This window comes from Lampetra fluviatilis, unplaced genomic scaffold (genome assembly GCF_964198595.1).
Source record: "Lampetra fluviatilis unplaced genomic scaffold, kcLamFluv1.1 SCAFFOLD_789, whole genome shotgun sequence".
Classification (NCBI taxonomy): Eukaryota; Metazoa; Chordata; class Hyperoartia; order Petromyzontiformes; family Petromyzontidae; genus Lampetra; species Lampetra fluviatilis.
The window spans coordinates 1-18,183 of NW_027621100.1; the positions used below are offsets into that span (position 1 = coordinate 1).

At 52.6% G+C, this 18,183-nt stretch overlaps 1 protein-coding gene across 2 annotated transcripts; it reads left to right on the forward strand.

Moving 5' to 3' along the window:
* The first annotated feature begins 6 nt into the window (after nt 1-6).
* LOC144954761 (rapamycin-insensitive companion of mTOR-like) lies at nt 7-17,247 on the forward strand. Of its 2 annotated transcripts, none has more exons than XM_078885191.1 (8): nt 7-423; nt 1,154-1,362; nt 2,286-2,343; nt 5,533-5,622; nt 7,799-7,999; nt 10,316-10,406; nt 11,477-11,615; nt 14,161-17,247. In XM_078885191.1, exons 2-8 carry the CDS (start codon nt 1,216-1,218, stop codon nt 14,224-14,226), a joined length of 792 nt encoding a protein of 263 aa, XP_078741317.1. In that variant the 5' UTR covers nt 7-423; nt 1,154-1,215; the 3' UTR covers nt 14,227-17,247. The 2 variants fall into 2 exon arrangements, with proteins under 2 accessions (XP_078741317.1, XP_078741316.1); XM_078885190.1 differs by having other exon boundaries at nt 1,157-1,362.
* The last annotated feature ends 936 nt before the right edge of the window (nt 17,248-18,183 follow it).

The window sequence follows — 18,183 nt, forward strand, 5'->3', positions numbered from 1 at the left end:
GTCAACGCCCCCACCCAGCCGTGCGGCTCTCCACGGTCGCACGCGGACGGAGAGTCGTCCCCAGGGGCCCATCGAGAACTACCGCGGACGCCCGCTGGAGGCGGCGATGGGGGCGGCCACGTGAGCCAACCCGTCACCATGACGACGACAACCGCTGGGCTGAGCGGGAAGTCTCCAACTCCACCTCCAACTCCTTCCGAGAAGGTTCCGGAAGATTCGAATCCGACGGAGGTTCCGGATGAGTCTCCGTTGACTCCGCTGACGCCGCTGCCGCTGACGGAGGAGGTGGTACGGGACGTTGTTTCGGGCGACGCGCCTCATTCAGCGACGGCTCCGAGATCGGCGGCGGCGAAGACTCCGGCGGGGCGAACGGCAGAGTTCGCTGGCGGTGCCCGTCGCGAGAGTTGAGGGGTCAAGGCCTAGGTGGGTGTGGTGGTGGGTGGGTGGGTGTGTGAGTGGGGTGGGTGAGTGGGTGGGTGAGTGAGTGAGTGGGTGAGTGAGTGGGTGAGTGGGTGGGTGGGTGGGTGAGTGAGTGAGTGAGTGAGTGGGTGAGTGAGTGGGTGGGTGGGTGGGTGAGTGAGTGAGTGGGTGAGTGAGTGAGTGAGTGGGTGAGTGGGTGGGTGGGTGGGTGAGTGAGTGAGTGAGTGGGTGAGTGAGTGAGTGGGTGAGTGGGTGGGTGGGTGAGTGAGTGAGTGAGTGGGTGGGTGAGTGGGTGGGTGAGTGAGTGAGTGAGTGAGTGGGTGAGTGAGTGAGTGGGTGAGTGGGTGGGTGGGTGAGTGAGTGAGTGAGTGGGTGGGTGGGTGGGTGGGTGAGTGAGTGAGTGAGTGGGTGAGTGAGTGAGTGGGTGAGTGGGTGGGTGGGTGAGTGAGTGAGTGAGTGGGTGAGTGAGTGGGTGAGTGGGTGGGTGGGTGAGTGAGTGAGTGAGTGGGTGACTGAGTGAGTGGGTGAGTCATTCTCTCCCCCCCCCCAATGTCTCCCCCTCCCCCCCCCCCCGTGTCCCTGTCCCCCCCCCCCGTGTCCCCCCCCCTCCCCCCCCCGTCTCCCCCCCGTGTCCCCCCCCCCGTGTCTCCCCCCCTCCCGTTTCCCTCCCCCCGTTTCCCTCCCCCCGTGTCCCCCCCCCGTGTCCCCCCCCCGTGTCCCCCCCCCCCCCCAGCAGTGTGTGCAAGGCCCTGAGCTACGGGAGTCTGGACCAGTTCTGCTTCCCGCCTCATCGCCATGCCGACCGTCTCCCCGGGCGATCGGCCTCGGCCCGCTCCGTCGCCACGGCGACCGCGCCGCCCCCCGGCAACCGGGGCCCCGCCCCCCGGCGACGAGGGTTACCGGGGCATCGCCGTGCCAACCGACGTCAACAGGCTGTTCATGGTGAGAGTGACTGAGTCAGTCAGTCACTCACTCAGTCAGTCAGTCAGTCACTCAGTCAGTCACTCAGTCAGTCACTCAGTCAGTCAGTCACTCAGTCAGTCACTCAGTCAGTCACTCAGTCAGTCACCCAGTCAGTCACTTAGTCAGTCAGTCACTCAGTCACTCAGTCAGTCACTCACTCACTCAGTCAGTCACTCAGTCAGTCACTCAGTCAGTCACTTAGTCACTCAGTCACTCAGTCAGTCAGTCACTCAGTCAGTCAGTCAGTCACTCAGTCAGTCACTAAGTCACTCGGTCAGTCACTCACTCACTCACTCACCCACTCGCTCACCCACTTGTTGTTGTTGTGGTGATGGTGGTTGTTGTTGTTGTGATGTTGTTGTTGTGGTTGTTGTTGTTGTAATGTTGTGGTTGTTGTCATGTTGTTGTTGTGATGTTGTTGTTGTGGTTGTTGTTGTTGTCATGTTGTGGTTGTTGTCATGTTGTTGTTGTGATGTTGTTGTTGTGGTTGTTGTTGTCATGTTGTGGTTGTTGTCATGTTGTTGTTGTGATGTTGTTGTTGTGGTTGTTGTTGTTGTCATGTTGTGGTTGTTGTCATGTTGTTGTGACAGTTGTGGTTGTTGTTGTGATGTTGTTGTGATGTTGGTTGTTGTGGTTGTTGTTGTTGTAATGTTGTTGTGGTTGTTGTTGTTGTTGTTGTGATGTTGTTGTTGTGGTGATGTTGTTGTTGTGGTTGTTGTTGTTGTCATGTTGTGACGGTTGTGGTTGTTGTTGTGATGTTGTTGTGATGTTGGTTGTTGTGGTTGTTGTTGTTGTTGTGATGTTGGTGGTTGTAATGTTGTTGTTGTTGTGGTTGTTGTTGTTGTTGTGATGTTGGTGGTTGTAATGTTGTTGTTGTTGTTGTTGTGGTGTGCTGAGTGCAGGTAGCTGAAGAGTCTTCACCTTCTCAGGAGCCATTCCACTCAGCACTGATGCCTCAAAGTGAGTACACACTCAGCTACCCACTCAGCTACCCACTCAGCTACCCACTCAGCTACCCACTCAGCTACCCACTCACTCAGCTACCCACTCACTCAGCTACCCACTCAGCTACCCACTCACTCAGCTACCCACTCACTCAGCTACCCACTCAGCTACCCACTCAGCTACCCACTCAGCTACCCACTCAGCTACCCACTCAGCTACCCACTCACTCAGCTACCCACTCACTCAGCTACCCACTCAGCTACCCACTCACTCAGCTACCCACTCACTCAGCTACCCACTCAGCTACCCACTCAGCTACCCACTCAGCTACCCACTCACTCAGCTACCCACTCACTCAGCTACCCACTCAGCTACCCACTCACTCAGCTACCCACTCACTCAGCTACCCACTCAGCTACCCACTCAGCTACCCACTCACTCAGCTACCCACTCACTCAGCTACCCACTCACTCAGCTACCCACTCAGCTACCCACTCAGCTACCCACTCAGCTACCCACTCAGCTACCCACTCAGCTACCCAATCAGCTACCCACTCAGCTACCCACTCACTCAGCTACCCACTCAGCTACCCACTCACTCAGCTACCCACTCAGCTACCCACTCAGCTACCCACTCACTCAGCTACCCACTCACTCAGCTACCCACTCACTCAGCTACCCACTCAGCTACCCACTCACTCAGCTACCCACTCACTCAGCTACCCACTCACTCAGCTACCCACTCAGCTACACACTCAGCTACCCACTCACTCAGTTACCCACTCAGCTACCCACTCAGCTACCCACTCAGCTACCCACTCACTCAGCTACACACTCAGCTACCCACTCAGCTACCCACTCACTCAGCTACCCACTCACTCAGCTACCCACTCAGCTACCCACTCACTCAGCTACCCACTCACTCAGCTACCCACTCAGCTACCCACTCACTCAACTACCCACTCACTCAGCTACCCACTCACTCAGCTACCCACTCAGCTACTCACTCAGCTACCCACTCACTCAGCTACACACTCAGCTACCCACTCACTCAGCTACCCACTCAGCTACCCACTCAGCTACCCACTCAGCTACCCACTCACTCAGCTACCCACTCACTCAGCTACCCACTCAGCTACCCACTCACTCAGCTACCCACTCATTCAGCTACCCACTCAGCTACCCACTCACTCAGCTACCCACTCAACTACCCACTCAGCTACCCACTCACTCAGCTACCCACTCACTCAGCTACCCACTCAGCTACCCACTCACTCAGCTACCCACTCACTCAGCTACCCACTCACTCAGCTACCCACTCACTCAGCTACCCACTCACTCAGCTACCCACTCAGCTACCCACTCAGCTACCCACTCACTCAGCTACCCACTCAGCTACCCACTCAGCTACCCACTCAGCTACTCACTCAGCTACCCACTCAGCTACCCACTCAGCTACCCACTCAGCTACTCACTCAGCTACCCACTCACTCAGCTACCCACTCACTCAGCTACCCACTCAGCTACCCACTCACTCAGCTACCCACTCACTCAGCTACCCACTCAGCTACCCACTCACTCAGCTACCCACTCAGCTACCCACTCAGCTACCCACTCAGCTACCCACTCACTCAGCTACCCACTCACTCAGCTACCCACTCAGCTACCTACTCAGCTACCCACTCACTCAGCTACCCACTCACTCAGCTACCCACTCAGCTACCCACTCAGCTACCCACTCAGCTACCCACTCAGCTACCCACTCACTCAGCTACCCACTCACTCAGCTACCCACTCACTCAGCTACCCACTCAGCTACCCACTCACTCAGCTACCCACTCACTCAGCTACCCACTCAGCTACCCACTCACTCAGCTACCCACTCAGCTACCCACTCAGCTACCCACTCACTCAGCTACCCACTCAGCTACCCACTCAGCTACCCACTCACTCAGCTACCCACTCAGCTACCCACTCAGCTACCCACTCACTCAGCTACCCACTCAGCTACCCACTCACTCAGCTACTCACTCAGCTACCCACTCAGCTACACACTCACTCAGCTACCCACTCAGCTACCCACTCAGCTACCTACTCAGCTACCCACTCAGCTACCCACTCAGCTTCCCACTCAGCCACCCATTCAGCTACCCACTCAGCTACACATTCAGCTACCCACTCAGCTACCCACTCAGCTACTCACTCACATACCCACTCAGCCACTCAGCTACCCACTCAGCCACCCACTCAGCTACTCACTCACCTACCCACTCAGCTACCCACTCACTCAGCTACCCACTCAGCTACACACTCAGCCACCCACTCAGCTACCCACTCAGCTACCCACTCAGCTACCCACTCAGCCACCCACTCAGCTACCTGCTCAGCTACCCACTCAGCCATCACTCAGCCACCCACTCAGCTACCCACTCAGCTACCCACTCAGCTACACACTCAGCTACCCACTCAGCTACCCACTCACCTACTCACTCAGCCACTCACTCAGCTACCCACTCACTCACCCACTCAGCCACCCACTCAGCTACCCACTCAGCTACCCACTCAGCTACCCACTCAGCCACCCACTCAGCCACCCACTCAGCTACCCACTCAGCTACCCACTCAGCTACCCACTCAGCCACCCACTCAGCCACCCACTCAGCTACCCACTCAGCTACCCACCCAGCCACCCACTCAGCTACCCACTCAGCTACCCACCCACCCAGCTACCCACCCAGCCACCCACTCAGCTACCCACTCAGCCACCCACTCAGCTACCCACTCAGCCACCCACTCAGCCACCCACTCAGCTACCCACTCACTCAGCTACCCACTCAGCTACCCACTCAGCCACCCACTCAGCTACCCACTCAGCCACCCACTCAGCCACCCACTCAGCTACCCACTCAGCCACCCACTCAGCCACCCACTCAGCTACCCACTCGTCCACCCACTCATCCACCCACTCAGCTACCCACTCAGCTACACACTCAGCTACCCACCCACTCACTCAGCTACCCACTCAGCCACTCACTCACCCACCCACTCAGCTACCCACTCAGCTACCCACTCAGCTACCCACCCACTCAGTTACCCACTCACTCACCCACCCACTCAGCCACCCACTCAGCTACCCACCCACTCAGTTACCCACTCACTCACCCACCCACTCAGCTACCCGTGTGTGTCTCTCTCTCTCCCCAGTGACTCTGGATGGGGACAAGGATCACAGCGAGGATTGCTGCTTGTTGTGTGTGTGCTCACAGCGCACACCGCCTCACCAAACTCACAACGGTGCTCACCACTCACCCACCACTCACTCACCAACTCACCCACTCACACACTGAGTCACTCACTCAGTCACTCACTCAGTCACCCACTCACCCACCAACTCACTCACTCACCAACTCACCCACTCAGTCACCCACTCACTCACCCACTCACTCACCCACTCAGTCACTCACACACTCACCCACTCACTCATTCACTCACCCACCCACTCACTCACCCACTCACACACTCACCCACCCACCCACTCACCCACTCACACACTCACCCACTCACTCACCCACTCACTCACTCACTCACCCACTCACTCACTCACTCACCCACCCACTCATCCACCACTCACCCACTCACTCACTCACCCACTCACTCACCCACTCACCCACTCACCCACTCACACACTCACCCACTCACTCACCCACTCACCCACTCACCCACCCACTCACCCACCACTCACTCACCCACTCACTCACCCACTCACCCACTCACTCACCCACCACTCACTCACCCACTCACTCACTCACCCACCCACCCACTCACCCACTCACTCACACACTCACCCACTCACTCACCCACTCACTCACTCACCCACTCACCCACCCACTCACTCACCCACTCAGTCACTCACCAACTCAGTCACTCACTCAGTCACTCACTCACTCACTCACTCAGTCACTCACACACTCAGTCACTCACTCACTCAGTCACTCACTCAGTCACTCAGTCACTCACTCAGTCACTCACTCACTCACTCAGTCACTCACCCACTCAGTCACTCACCAACTCAGTCACTCACTCAGTCACTCACTCACTCACTCAGTCACTCACACACTCAGTCACTCACTCACTCAGTCACTCAGTCACTCATCCACCCACTCACCCACTCACTCAGTCACTCAGTCACTCACTCACCCACTCACTCACTCACCCACTCACTCACTCAGTCACCCACTCAGTCACTCCCTCACCCACTCACCAACTCACCCACTCACCCACTCACTCACTCATCCACTCACTCACCCACTCACTCACCCACTCACTCACCCACTCACCCACCCACTCACTCACTCACCCACTCACCCACCCACTCACCCACTCACTCACTCACCCACTCACCCACTCACTCACTCACCCACTCACTCACTCACTCACCCACTCACTCACTCACTCACCCACTCACTCACCCACTCACTCACTCACCCACCCACTCACTCACCCACTCACTCACCCACTCACTCACTCACCCACTCACCCACTCACTCACCCACTCACTCACTCACCCACTCACTCACCCACTCACTCACTCACTCACCCACTCACTCAGTCACCCACTCAGTCACTCCCTCACCCACTCACCAACTCACCCACTCACCCACTCACTCACTCATCCACTCACTCACCCACTCACTCACTCACCCACTCACCCACTCACCCACTCACTCACCCACCCACTCACTCACTCACCCACTCACCCACCCACTCACTCACTCACTCACTCACCCACTCACTCACTCACTCACCCACTCACCCACTCACTCACTCACCACTCACCCACTCACTCACTCAGTCACTCACTCAGTCACTCACCCACCCACTCACTCACACACTCACTCAGTCACTCACCCACTCACCCACTCACTCACTCACTCAGTCACTCACTCAGTCACTCACTCACCCACTCACTCACTCACTCAGTCACTCACCCACCCACTCACTCACACACTCACTCACACACTCACTTAGTCACTCACCCACTCACCCACTCACTCACTCACTCACTCACTCACCCACCACTCACTCACCAACTCACCCACCCACTCATCCACTTACTCAGTCACTCACTCACCCACTCACTCACCAACTCACCCACTCACTCACTCACCCACCACTCACTCACCAACTCACCCACCCACTCATCCACTTACTCACTCAGTCACTCACTCACCCACTCACTCACCCACTCACCCACTCACTCACCCACCCACTCACCCACTCACCTACTCACTCACCCACTCACTCACCCACCCACTCACCCACCCACCCACTCACCCACTCACTCACCCACCTACTCACTCACCAACTCCCCATGACCCCATAACCCGGTGACCCCAATGACCTCTACGACCCTGTGACCCCGTAACCCCGTGACCCCAATGACCCCGCGGTGACCCCCCCCCCCACACAGATTTTGGAGACATCCCATTCGCCGACGCGGTGATGGAGCAGGAGGAGGTCGTGGGGTCGGAGGTCACGGGGTCGGAGGAGGTCACGGCGTCGTCCGAGGTCACGGCGTCGTCCGAGGTCACGGGATCGGAGGTCACGGGGGCGTTGGGGTCGCTGCGTGACCCCAACGGGAGCTTGCAGACCGCGGGAGATCAAAACAGCGGTAATGTCTAAGTAGCAATGTCTCTCTCCGTGTCTCTCTCGCCGTGTCTCTCTCCCCCCGTGTCTCTCTCCCCGTGTCTCTCTCCCCGTGTCTCTCTCCCCGTGTCTCTCTCCCCGTGTCTCTCTCCCCGTGTCTCTCTCTCCCCGTGTCTCTCGCTCCCCGTGTCTCTCTCCCCGTGTCTCTCTCACCGTGTCTCTCTCCCCGTGTCTCTCTCCCCCCGTGTCTCTCTCCCCGTGTCTCTCTCCCCGTGTCTCTCTCCCCGTGTCTCTCTCTCCCCGTGTCTCTCTTCCCGTGTCTCTCTCCCCGTGTCTCTCTCTCCCCGTGTCTCTCCCCGTGTCTCTCTCCCCGTGTCTCTCTCCCCGTGTCTCTCTCACTGTGTCTCTCCCCGTGTCTCTCTCCCCGTGTCTCTCCCCGTGTCTCTCTCTCCCCGTGTCTCTCTCTCCCCGTGTCTCTCTCCCCGTGTCTCTCCCCGTGTCTCTCTCTCCCCGTGTCTCTCTCCCCCCGTGTCTCTCTCCCCGTGTCTCTCTCTCCCCGTGTCTCTCTCTCCCCGTGTCTCTCTCCCCGTGTCTCACCGTGTCTCACCGTGTCTCTGTCTCACCGTGTCTCTCCCCGCGTGTGTCTCTGCAGGTGCGTCTCTCCCCGTGTCTCTCTCCCCGTCTCTCTCTCTCACCGTGTCTCTCTCTCTCCCCGTGTCTCTCTCTCTCACCGTGTGTCTCACCGTGTCTCCCTCCGCTTGTCTCTCCCCGTGTCTCTCTCACCGTGTCTCCGCGTGTCTCTCCCCGCGTGTGTCTCTGCAGGTGCGTCTCTCTCCGTGTCTCACCGTGTCTCTCTCACCGTGTCTCCGTGTCTCACCGTGTCTCTCTCACCGTGTCTCTCCCGTGTCTCTCACCGTGTCTCCTTGTGTCTCTCTCACCGTGTCTCTCTCTCCGTTTCTCCCTGTGTCTCCGCGTGTCTCACCGTGTCTCTCCGTGTCTCTTTTACCGTGTCTCTCTCTCACCGTGTCTCTCTCCCCGTGTCTCACCGTGTCTCTCTCCCCGTGTCTCTCACCGTGTCTCTCTCTCCCCGTGTTTCTCTCCCCGTCTCTCCCCGTGTCTCTCTCACCATGTCCCCGTGTCTCTCTCACCATGTCCCCGTGTCTCTCTCACCGTGTCCCCGTGTCTCTCTCACCGTGTCCCCGTGTCTCTCCGTGTCTCTCTCACCGTGTCTCTCTCCCCGTGTCTCACCGTGTCTCTCCCCGCGCGTGTCTCTGTAGGTGCGTCTCTCACCGTGTCTCTCTCCCCGTGTCTCCGTGTCTCCCCGTGTCTCTCTCACCGTGTCTCTCTCCCCGTGTCTCACCGTGTCTTCGTGTCTCTCCCCGCGCGTGTCTCTGTAGGTGCGTCTCTCACCGTGTCTCTCTCCCCGTGTCTCCGTGTCTCACCGTGTCTCTCTCACCGTGTCTCTCCCCGTGTCTCTCTCACCGTGTCTCTCTCCCCGTGTCTCACCGTGTCTCCCCGTGTCTCTCCCCGCGCGTGTCTCTGTAGGTGCGTCTCTCACCGTGTCTCTCTCCCCGTGTCTCCGTGTCTCACCGTGTCTCTCTCACCGTGTCTCTCCCCGTGTCTCTCTCACCGTGTCTCTCTCCCCGTGTCTCACCGTGTCTCCCCGTGTCTCTCCCCGCGCGTGTCTCTGTAGGTGCGTCTCTCACCGTGTCTCTCTCCCCGTGTCTCCGTGTCTCACCGTGTCTCTCTCACCGTGTCTCTCCCCGTGTCTCTCTCACCGTGTCTCTCTCCCCGTGTCTCACCGTGTCTCCCCGTGTCTCTCCCCGCGCGTGTCTCTGTAGGTGCGTCTCTCACCGTGTCTCTCTCCCCGTGTCTCCGTGTCTCACCGTGTCTCTCTCACCGTGTCTCTCCCCGTGTCTCTCTCACCGTGTCTCTCTCCCCGTGTCTCACCGTGTCTCCCCGTGTCTCTCCCCGCGCGTGTCTCTGTAGGTGCGTCTCTCACCGTGTCTCTCTCCCCGTGTCTCCGTGTCTCACCGTGTCTCTCTCACCGTGTCTCTCCCCGTGTCTCTCTCACCGTGTCTCTCTCCCCGTGTCTCACCGTGTCTCCCCGTGTCTCTCCCCGCGCGTGTCTCTGTAGGTGCGTCTCTCACCGTGTCTCTCTCCCCGTGTCTCCGTGTCTCACCGTGTCTCTCTCACCGTGTCTCTCCCCGTGTCTCTCTCACCGTGTCTCTCTCCCCGTGTCTCACCGTGTCTCCCCGTGTCTCTCCCCGCGCGTGTCTCTGTAGGTGCGTCTCTCACCGTGTCTCTCTTCCCGTGTCTCTCCCCACGCGTGTCTCTGTAGGTGCGTCTCTCCTCCGCCGGGAAGTTCTCCGACTTGCAGTTTGCCTCAGCAGCTCAGTGGGAGCCAAGAGCCAGGAGACCGGGTTACTTACGTAAGTACTGATACTATTACTATAGTACCGGTACTATTACTATAGTACCGGTACTACTACTATAGTACCGGTACTACTACTATAGTACCGGTACTACTACTATAGTACCGGTACTACTACTATAGTACCGGTACTACTACTATAGTACCGGTACTACTACTATAGTACCGGTACTACTACTATAGTACCGGTACTACTACTATAGTGCGTCTACTATAGTACCGGTACTACTACTATAGTACCGGTACTACTACTATAGTACCGGTACTACTACTATAGTACCGGTACTACTACTATAGTACCGGTACTACTACTATAGTACCGGTACTACTACTATAGTACCGGTACTACTACTATAGTACCGGTACTATTACTATAGTACCGGTACTATTGCTATAGTACTGATACTATTACTATAGTACTGATACTATTACTATAGTACTGATACTATTACTATAGTACTGGTACTACTACTATAGTACTGGTACTATTACTATAGTACTACTACTACTAGTAGTACTGATACTACTACTACTACACTACTACCACCACACACACACACAGACACTCTGTCTAACTACCGCGTGTCTAACTACCGCGTGTCTAACTACCGCGTGTCTAACTACCGCGTGTCTAACTACCGCGTGTCTAACTACCGCGTGTCTAACTACCGCGTGTCTAACTACCGCGTGTCTAACTACCGCGTGTCTAACTACCGCGTGTCTAACTACCGCGTGTCTAACTACCGCGTGTCTAACTACCGCGTGTCTAACTACCGCGTGTCTAACTACCGCGTGTCTAACTACCGCGTGTCTAACTACCGCGTGTCTAACTACCGCGTGTCTAACTACCGCGTGTCTAACTACCGCGTGTCTAACTACCGCGTGTCTAACTACCGCGTGTCTAACTACCGCGTGTCTAACTACCGCGTGTCTAACTACCGCGTGTCTAACTACCGCGTGTCTAACTACCACGTGTCTAACTACCACGTGTCTAACTACCGCGTGTCTAACTACCACGTGTCTAACTACCGTGTGTCTAACTACCACGTGTCTAACTACCACCACCAGCATCAAGGAGAAGTTTCCCCGCGTCTTTGACGACGTCTGCCTCTACTCGGACGTGTCGACCCTCCTCGCCTCCTGCTCATTCAGACTCTCCGCTCGCAGATTCCTGCAGGAGCTCTTTCAAGACGCGCCCTTCCAGCCGGTCAGTCAGTCACTCAGTCACTCAGCTAGTCACTCAGTCAGTCAGTTAGTTAGTCATTCACTCAGCCACTCACTCACTCAGTCACTCACTCACCCACTTCAGACTCTCCGCTCGCAGATTCCTGCAGGAGCTCTTTCAAGACGCGCCCTTCCAGCCGGTCAGTCAGTCACTCAGTCACTCAGCTAGTCACTCAGTCAGTCAGTTAGTTAGTTAATTAGTCATTCACTCAGTCACTCACTCACTCAGTCACTCAGTCACTCAGTCACTCAGTCACTCACTCACTCAGTCACTCACTCACCCACTTCAGACTCTCCGCTCGCAGATTCCTGCAGGAGCTCTTTCAAGACGCGCCCTTCCAGCCGGTCAGTCAGTCACTCAGTCACTCAGCTAGTCACTCAGTCAGTCAGTTAGTTAATTAGTCATTCACTCAGTCACTCACTCACTCAGTCACTCAGTCACTCACTCACTCAGTCACTCAGTCACTCACTCACTCAGTCACTCAGTCACTCACTCACCCACTTCAGACTCTCCGCTCGGAGATTCCTGCAGGAGCTCTTTCAAGACGCGCCCTTCCAGCCGGTCAGTCAGTCACTCAGTCACTCAGTTAGTCAGTCACTCAGTCAGTCAGTCACTCAGTCAGCTAGTCAGTCACTCAGTCACTCACTCAGTCACTCACTCAGTCACTCACTCACCCACTTCAGACTCTCCGCTCGGAGATTCCTGCAGGAGCTCTTTCAAGACGCGCCGTTCCAGCCGGTCAGTCACTCAGTCACTCAGTTAGTCAGTCACTCACTCACCCAGTCAGTCACTCAGTCACTCACTCACTCACTCAGTCACTCACCCACTTCAGACTCTCCGCTCGCAGATTCCTGCAGGAGCTCTTTCAAGACGCGCCCTTCCAGCCGGTCAGTCAGTCACTCAGTCACTCAGTTAGTCAGTCACTCAGTCAGTCAGTCACTCAGTCAGCTAGTCAGTCACTCAGTCACTCAGTCACTCACTCACTCACTCAGTCACTCACTCACCCACTTCAGACTCTCCGCTCGGAGATTCCTGCAGGAGCTCTTTCAAGACGCGCCGTTCCAGCCGGTCAGTCACTCAGTCACTCAGTTAGTCAGTCACTCACTCACCCAGTCAGTCACTCAGTCACTCACTCACTCACTCAGTCACTCACCCACTTCAGACTCTCCGCTCGGAGATTCCTGCAGGAGCTCTTTCAAGACGCGCCCTTCCAGCCGGTCAGTCACTCAGCTAGTCAGTCAGCTAGTCACTCAGTCAGTCAGTTAGTTAGTTAATTAGTCAGTCACTCAGTCACTGACTCACTCAGTCACTCAGTCACTCACTCACTCAGTCACTCAGTCACTGACTCACTCAGTCACTCAGTCACTCACTCACCCACTTCAGACTCTCCGCTCGGAGATTCCTGCAGGAGCTCTTTCAAAACGCGCCCTTCCAGCCGGTCAGTCAGTCAGTTAGGCAGTCAGTTAGTCAGTCAGTCAGTCAGTCACTCAGTCAGTCAGTCAGCTATTCAGTCACTCGCTCATTCAGACTCTCCGCTCGCAGATTCCTGCAGGAGCTATTTCAAGACGCTTCATTCCAGCCGGTCAGTCACTCAGCTAGTCAGTTAGTCAGTCAGCTAGTCACTCAGTCACTCAGCTAGTTAGTCAGCTAGTCACTCAGTCACTCAGTCAGTCACTCAGTCAGTCAGTCAGCTAGTCAGTTAGTCACTCACTCGCTCAGTCACTCACTCACTTCAGACTCTCCGCTCGGAGATTCCTGCAGGAGCTGTTTCAAGATGCGCCCTTCCAGCCGGTCAGTCAGTCACTCAGTCAGCTAGTCAGTCACTCAGTTACTCAGCTAGTCAGTTAGTTAGTTAGTCAGTCACTCAGTCACTCAGTCAGTCACTCAGTCACTCACTCAGTCACTCAGCTAGTCACTCAGTCACTCAGTCAGTTACTCAGTCAGCTAGTTAGTTAGTTAGTCAGTCAGTCAGTCACTCACTCACTCAGTCACCCACTTCAGACTCTCCGCTCGGAGATTCCTACAGGAGCTGTTTCAAGACGCGCCATTCCAGCCGGTATGTCAGTCAGCTAGTCACTCACTCAGTTACTCAGCTAGTCAGTTAGTTAGACAGTCACTCAGTCACTCACTCGCTCATTCAGACTCTCCGCTCGGAGATTCCTGCAGGAGCTGTTTCAAGACGCGCCATTCCAGCCGGTACGTCAGTCACTCAGTCAGTCACTCAGCTAGTCAGTCACTCAGTCAGTCAGCTAGTCACTCAGTCAGTCAATCAGTCAGCTAGTCAGTCACTCAGTCAGTCACTCACTCAGTCAGTCACTCAGTCACTCACTCAGTCACTCAGTCAGACACTCACTCAGACACTCAGTCACTCACTCAGTCAGTCACTCACTCAGTCAGACACTCACTCACTCAGTCACTCACCCAGTGTCTAACTTGTGGTAGTGGTGCTTGTGGCTAACTAGTGTCTGACTAGTGTCTGACTAGTGTCTGACTAGTGGTGGTGGTTGTGGTGGTTGTTGTGTTTCAGCTCTATGACCAGGCTGAAGCTGTCTTGGCCCACACAGCCAGAAGATGTGCATTGCCTCAGCACTAACTAGTACACTAACTAGTACACTAACTAGTACACTAGTACACTAACTAGCACACTAACTAGCACACTAACTAGCACACTAACTAGTACACTAACTAGTACACTAGTACACTAACTAGCACACTAACTAGCACACTAACTAGCACACTAACTAGTACACTAACTAGCACACTAACTAGTACACTAACTAGCACACTAACTAGTACACTAACTAGTACACTAACTAGTACACTAACTAGTACACTAGCTAGCACACTTACTAGCACACTTACTAGTACACTAACTAGCACACTAACTAGTACACTAACTAGTACACTGACTAGTACACTAACTAGCACACTAACTAGCACACTAACTAGCACACTAACTAGTACACTAACTAGCACACTAACTAGTACACTAACTAGTACACTGACTAGTACACTAACTAGCACACTAACTAGCACACTAACTAGCACACTAACTAGCACACTAACTAGTACACTAACTAGTACACTAACTAGCACACTAACTAGCACACTAACTAGCACACTAGTACACTAACTAGCACACTAACTAGTACACTAACTAGCACACTAACTAGCACACTAACTAGCACACTAGTACACTAACTAGCACACTAACTAGCACACTAACTAGTACACTAACTAGCACACTAACTAGCACACTAACTAGCACACTAACTAGTACACTAGTACACTAACTAGTACACTAACTAGCACACTAACTAGCACACTAACTAGTACACTAACTAGCACACTAACTAGTACACTAACTAGCACACTAACTAGTACACTAACTAGTACACTAACTAGCACACTAACTAGCACACTAGTACACTAACTAGTACACTAACTAGCACACTAACTAGCACACTAACTAGTACACTAGTACACTAACTAGTACACTAACTAGCACACTAACTAGCACACTAACTAGTACACTAACTAGCACACTAACTAGTACACTAACTAGCACACTAACTAGTACACTAACTAGTACACTAACTAGCACACTAACTAGCACACTAGTACACTAACTAGTACACTAACTAGCACACTAACTAGCACACTAACTAGTACACTAACTAGCACACTAACTAGTACACTAACTAGCACACTAACTAGCACACTAACTAGTACACTAACTAGTATACTAACTAGTACACTAACTAGCACACTAACTAGCACACTAACTAGCACACTAACTAGCACACTAACTAGCACACTAACTAGCACACTAACTAGTATACTAACTAGCACACTAACTAGCACACTAACTAGTACACTAACTAGCACACTAACTAGCACACTAACTAGCACACTAACTAGCACACTAACTAGTATACTAACTAGCACACTAACTAGCACACTAACTAGCACACTAACTAGCACACTAACTAGCACACTAACTAGCACACTAACTAGCACACTAACTAGCACACTAACTAGTACACTAACTAGCACACTAACTAGCACACTAACTAGCACACTAACTAGCACACTAACTAGCACACTAACTAGTATACTAACTAGCACACTAACTAGCACACTAACTAGTACACTAACTAGCACACTAACTAGCACACTAACTAGCACACTAACTAGCACACTAACTAGCACACTAACTAGCACACTAACTAGCACACTAACTAGTATACTAACTAGCACACTAACTAGCACACTAACTAGCACACTAACTAGTACACTAACTAGCACACTAACTAGCACACTAACTAGCACACTAACTAGCACACTAACTAGCACACTAACTAGTACACTAACTAGTACACTAACTAGTATACTAACTAGCACACTAACTAGCACACTAACTAGCACACTAACTAGCACACTAACTAGCACACTAACTAGCACACTAACTAGCACACTAACTAGCACACTAACTAGCACACTAACTAGCACACTAACTAGTACACTAACTAGTATACTAACTAGTACACTAACTAGCACACTGACTAGCACTCACTGATTTAGTAAAAAAATTAAATGTGTAAAGTAGCGGCCATTAATATGTTAATGAGGGATATGGTAATGATATGGTAATGATATGGTAATGATATGGTAATGATATGGTAATGATGGCTACTTCGGTGCGGGTATGTTAATGAGGAATATGCTAATTAAGGGGGCGTGGCACTGGTTATGTTAATGATGGGGGCGTGTCTATTAGTGCTGGTTATGCTAATTTCGGTAACGGATATGCTAATGAGGTCTATGTTAATTAGGTAGCGGTGGGTGTGTCGGTGATGATTATGATTATTGATATCCATGGGAAAATCGATGATTATGTTAATGAGGATATTGGTATGTGAGTGATGGTTGTGATTATTGATTTCCATGGGAAAATCGATGATTATGTTAATGAGGATATTAGTATGTGAGTGATGGTTGTGATTATTGATTTCCATGGGAAAATCGATGATTATGTTAATGAGGATATTGGTATGTGAGTGATGGTTGTGATTATTGATATCCATGGGAAAATCGATGATTATGTTAATGAGGATATTGGTTTGTTAGTGATGGTTGTGATTATTGATTTCCATGGAAATATCGATTAGTTTGTTAGTGAAGATCATGGCTATGTGAGTGATGGTTGTGATTATTGATCTCCATGGATAAATCGATGAGTGTGTTAGTGAAGATATTGATTGGTATGTGAATGATGGTTGTGATTATTGATAACCATGGAAATATCGATTAGTTTGTTAGTGAAGATCATGGGTGTGTGAGTGATGGTTGTGATTATTGGTCTCCATGGATACATCGATTAGTGTGACGGTGATGGTAGATTCGTACGTTCATTGTGAGTGCGATATTGATATGAAACCCGCGTGTTATTGGTGTTCATGCTAATCGTGTTAAATACAATTGTATTGATTATGATGATAATCCTATTGATGTTGATCATGTTAATATGTTTCGATTTAAAGCTTTCGTGACTGCAGGCATTCATCTTCTTGGTTCTTTCGGTAAAGTCACGTAGAAGGGAAATAATAAAATACAAACGAAACATACTAAAATAATTCTCACGACGTTTCGGCCACAACGCAAGCATCCGTCCTCAGGTGAAGAACAGGTCTGTCGGAAAGACAGCGTCTGAATGAGCACCACCAGGCTTGGCAGCGTATATACTTAAATATATACTTAAATAGACGCTGCCAAGCCTGGTGGTGCTCATTCAGACGCTGTCTTTCCGACAGACCTGTTCTTCTGAACACCACCAAGCTTGGCAGCGTATATTTAAGTATTTATTTAAGTATATACGCTGCCAAGCGTGGTGGTGCTCATTCAGACGCTGTCTTTCCGACAGACCTGTTCTCCACCTGAGGACGGCTGCTTGCGTTGTGGCCGAAACGTCGTAAGAATTGTATTTTGTTATGTTTTATTTTTAATATTTTATTATTTCCATTCTATATTAATATGTTTTTTTGACAATGGTTCTTATCCTAATGATGCTTGTGCTAGTATCCGTTCGTTACTTAACCGCTGTTTAATGATTAGTGCTAATTAATGATTAGTGCTGCTTAATGATTAGTGCTAATTAGTGCGAATTAGTGCTCTGTAAACGCTTGCCACACTTTGATATTCGCATTTGTTGACGATGCTACTCTTACAGTAGACGAATTGCAAATAAATGTGTATCACTTGGGTGTGTACGTACCTGTGTGTGTGTAGGTGTGTGTGTGTAGGTGTGTGTGTGTAGGTGTGTGTGTGTAGGTGTGTGTGTGTAGGTGTGTGTGTGTAGGTGTGTGTGTGTAGGTGTGTGTGTGCACACTGTGTGTGTGTAACTGTAGGTGTGTACGTACCTGTGTGTAGGTGTGTGTAGGTGTAGGTGTGTGTATGTGTGTGTGTAGGGGAGCGGTAGTGTAGTGGTTAGCGCGCTGCGCTATGAACCCGGCGACCCGGGTTCGATTCCCGCTCACGGCTAACACCAGTG

Coding starts and splice junctions, on each gene's coding strand:
- LOC144954761 (XM_078885191.1), top strand. CDS start 1,216: ATGCCGACCGTCTCCCCGGGCGATCGGCCTCGGCCCGCTCCGTCGCCA. Junction 1,363..2,285: donor ACGTCAACAGGCTGTTCATG/GTGAGAGTGACT, acceptor TGCTGAGTGCAG/GTAGCTGAAGAGTCTTCACC. Junction 11,616..14,160: donor AAGACGCGCCCTTCCAGCCG/GTCAGTCAGTCA, acceptor GTTGTGTTTCAG/CTCTATGACCAGGCTGAAGC.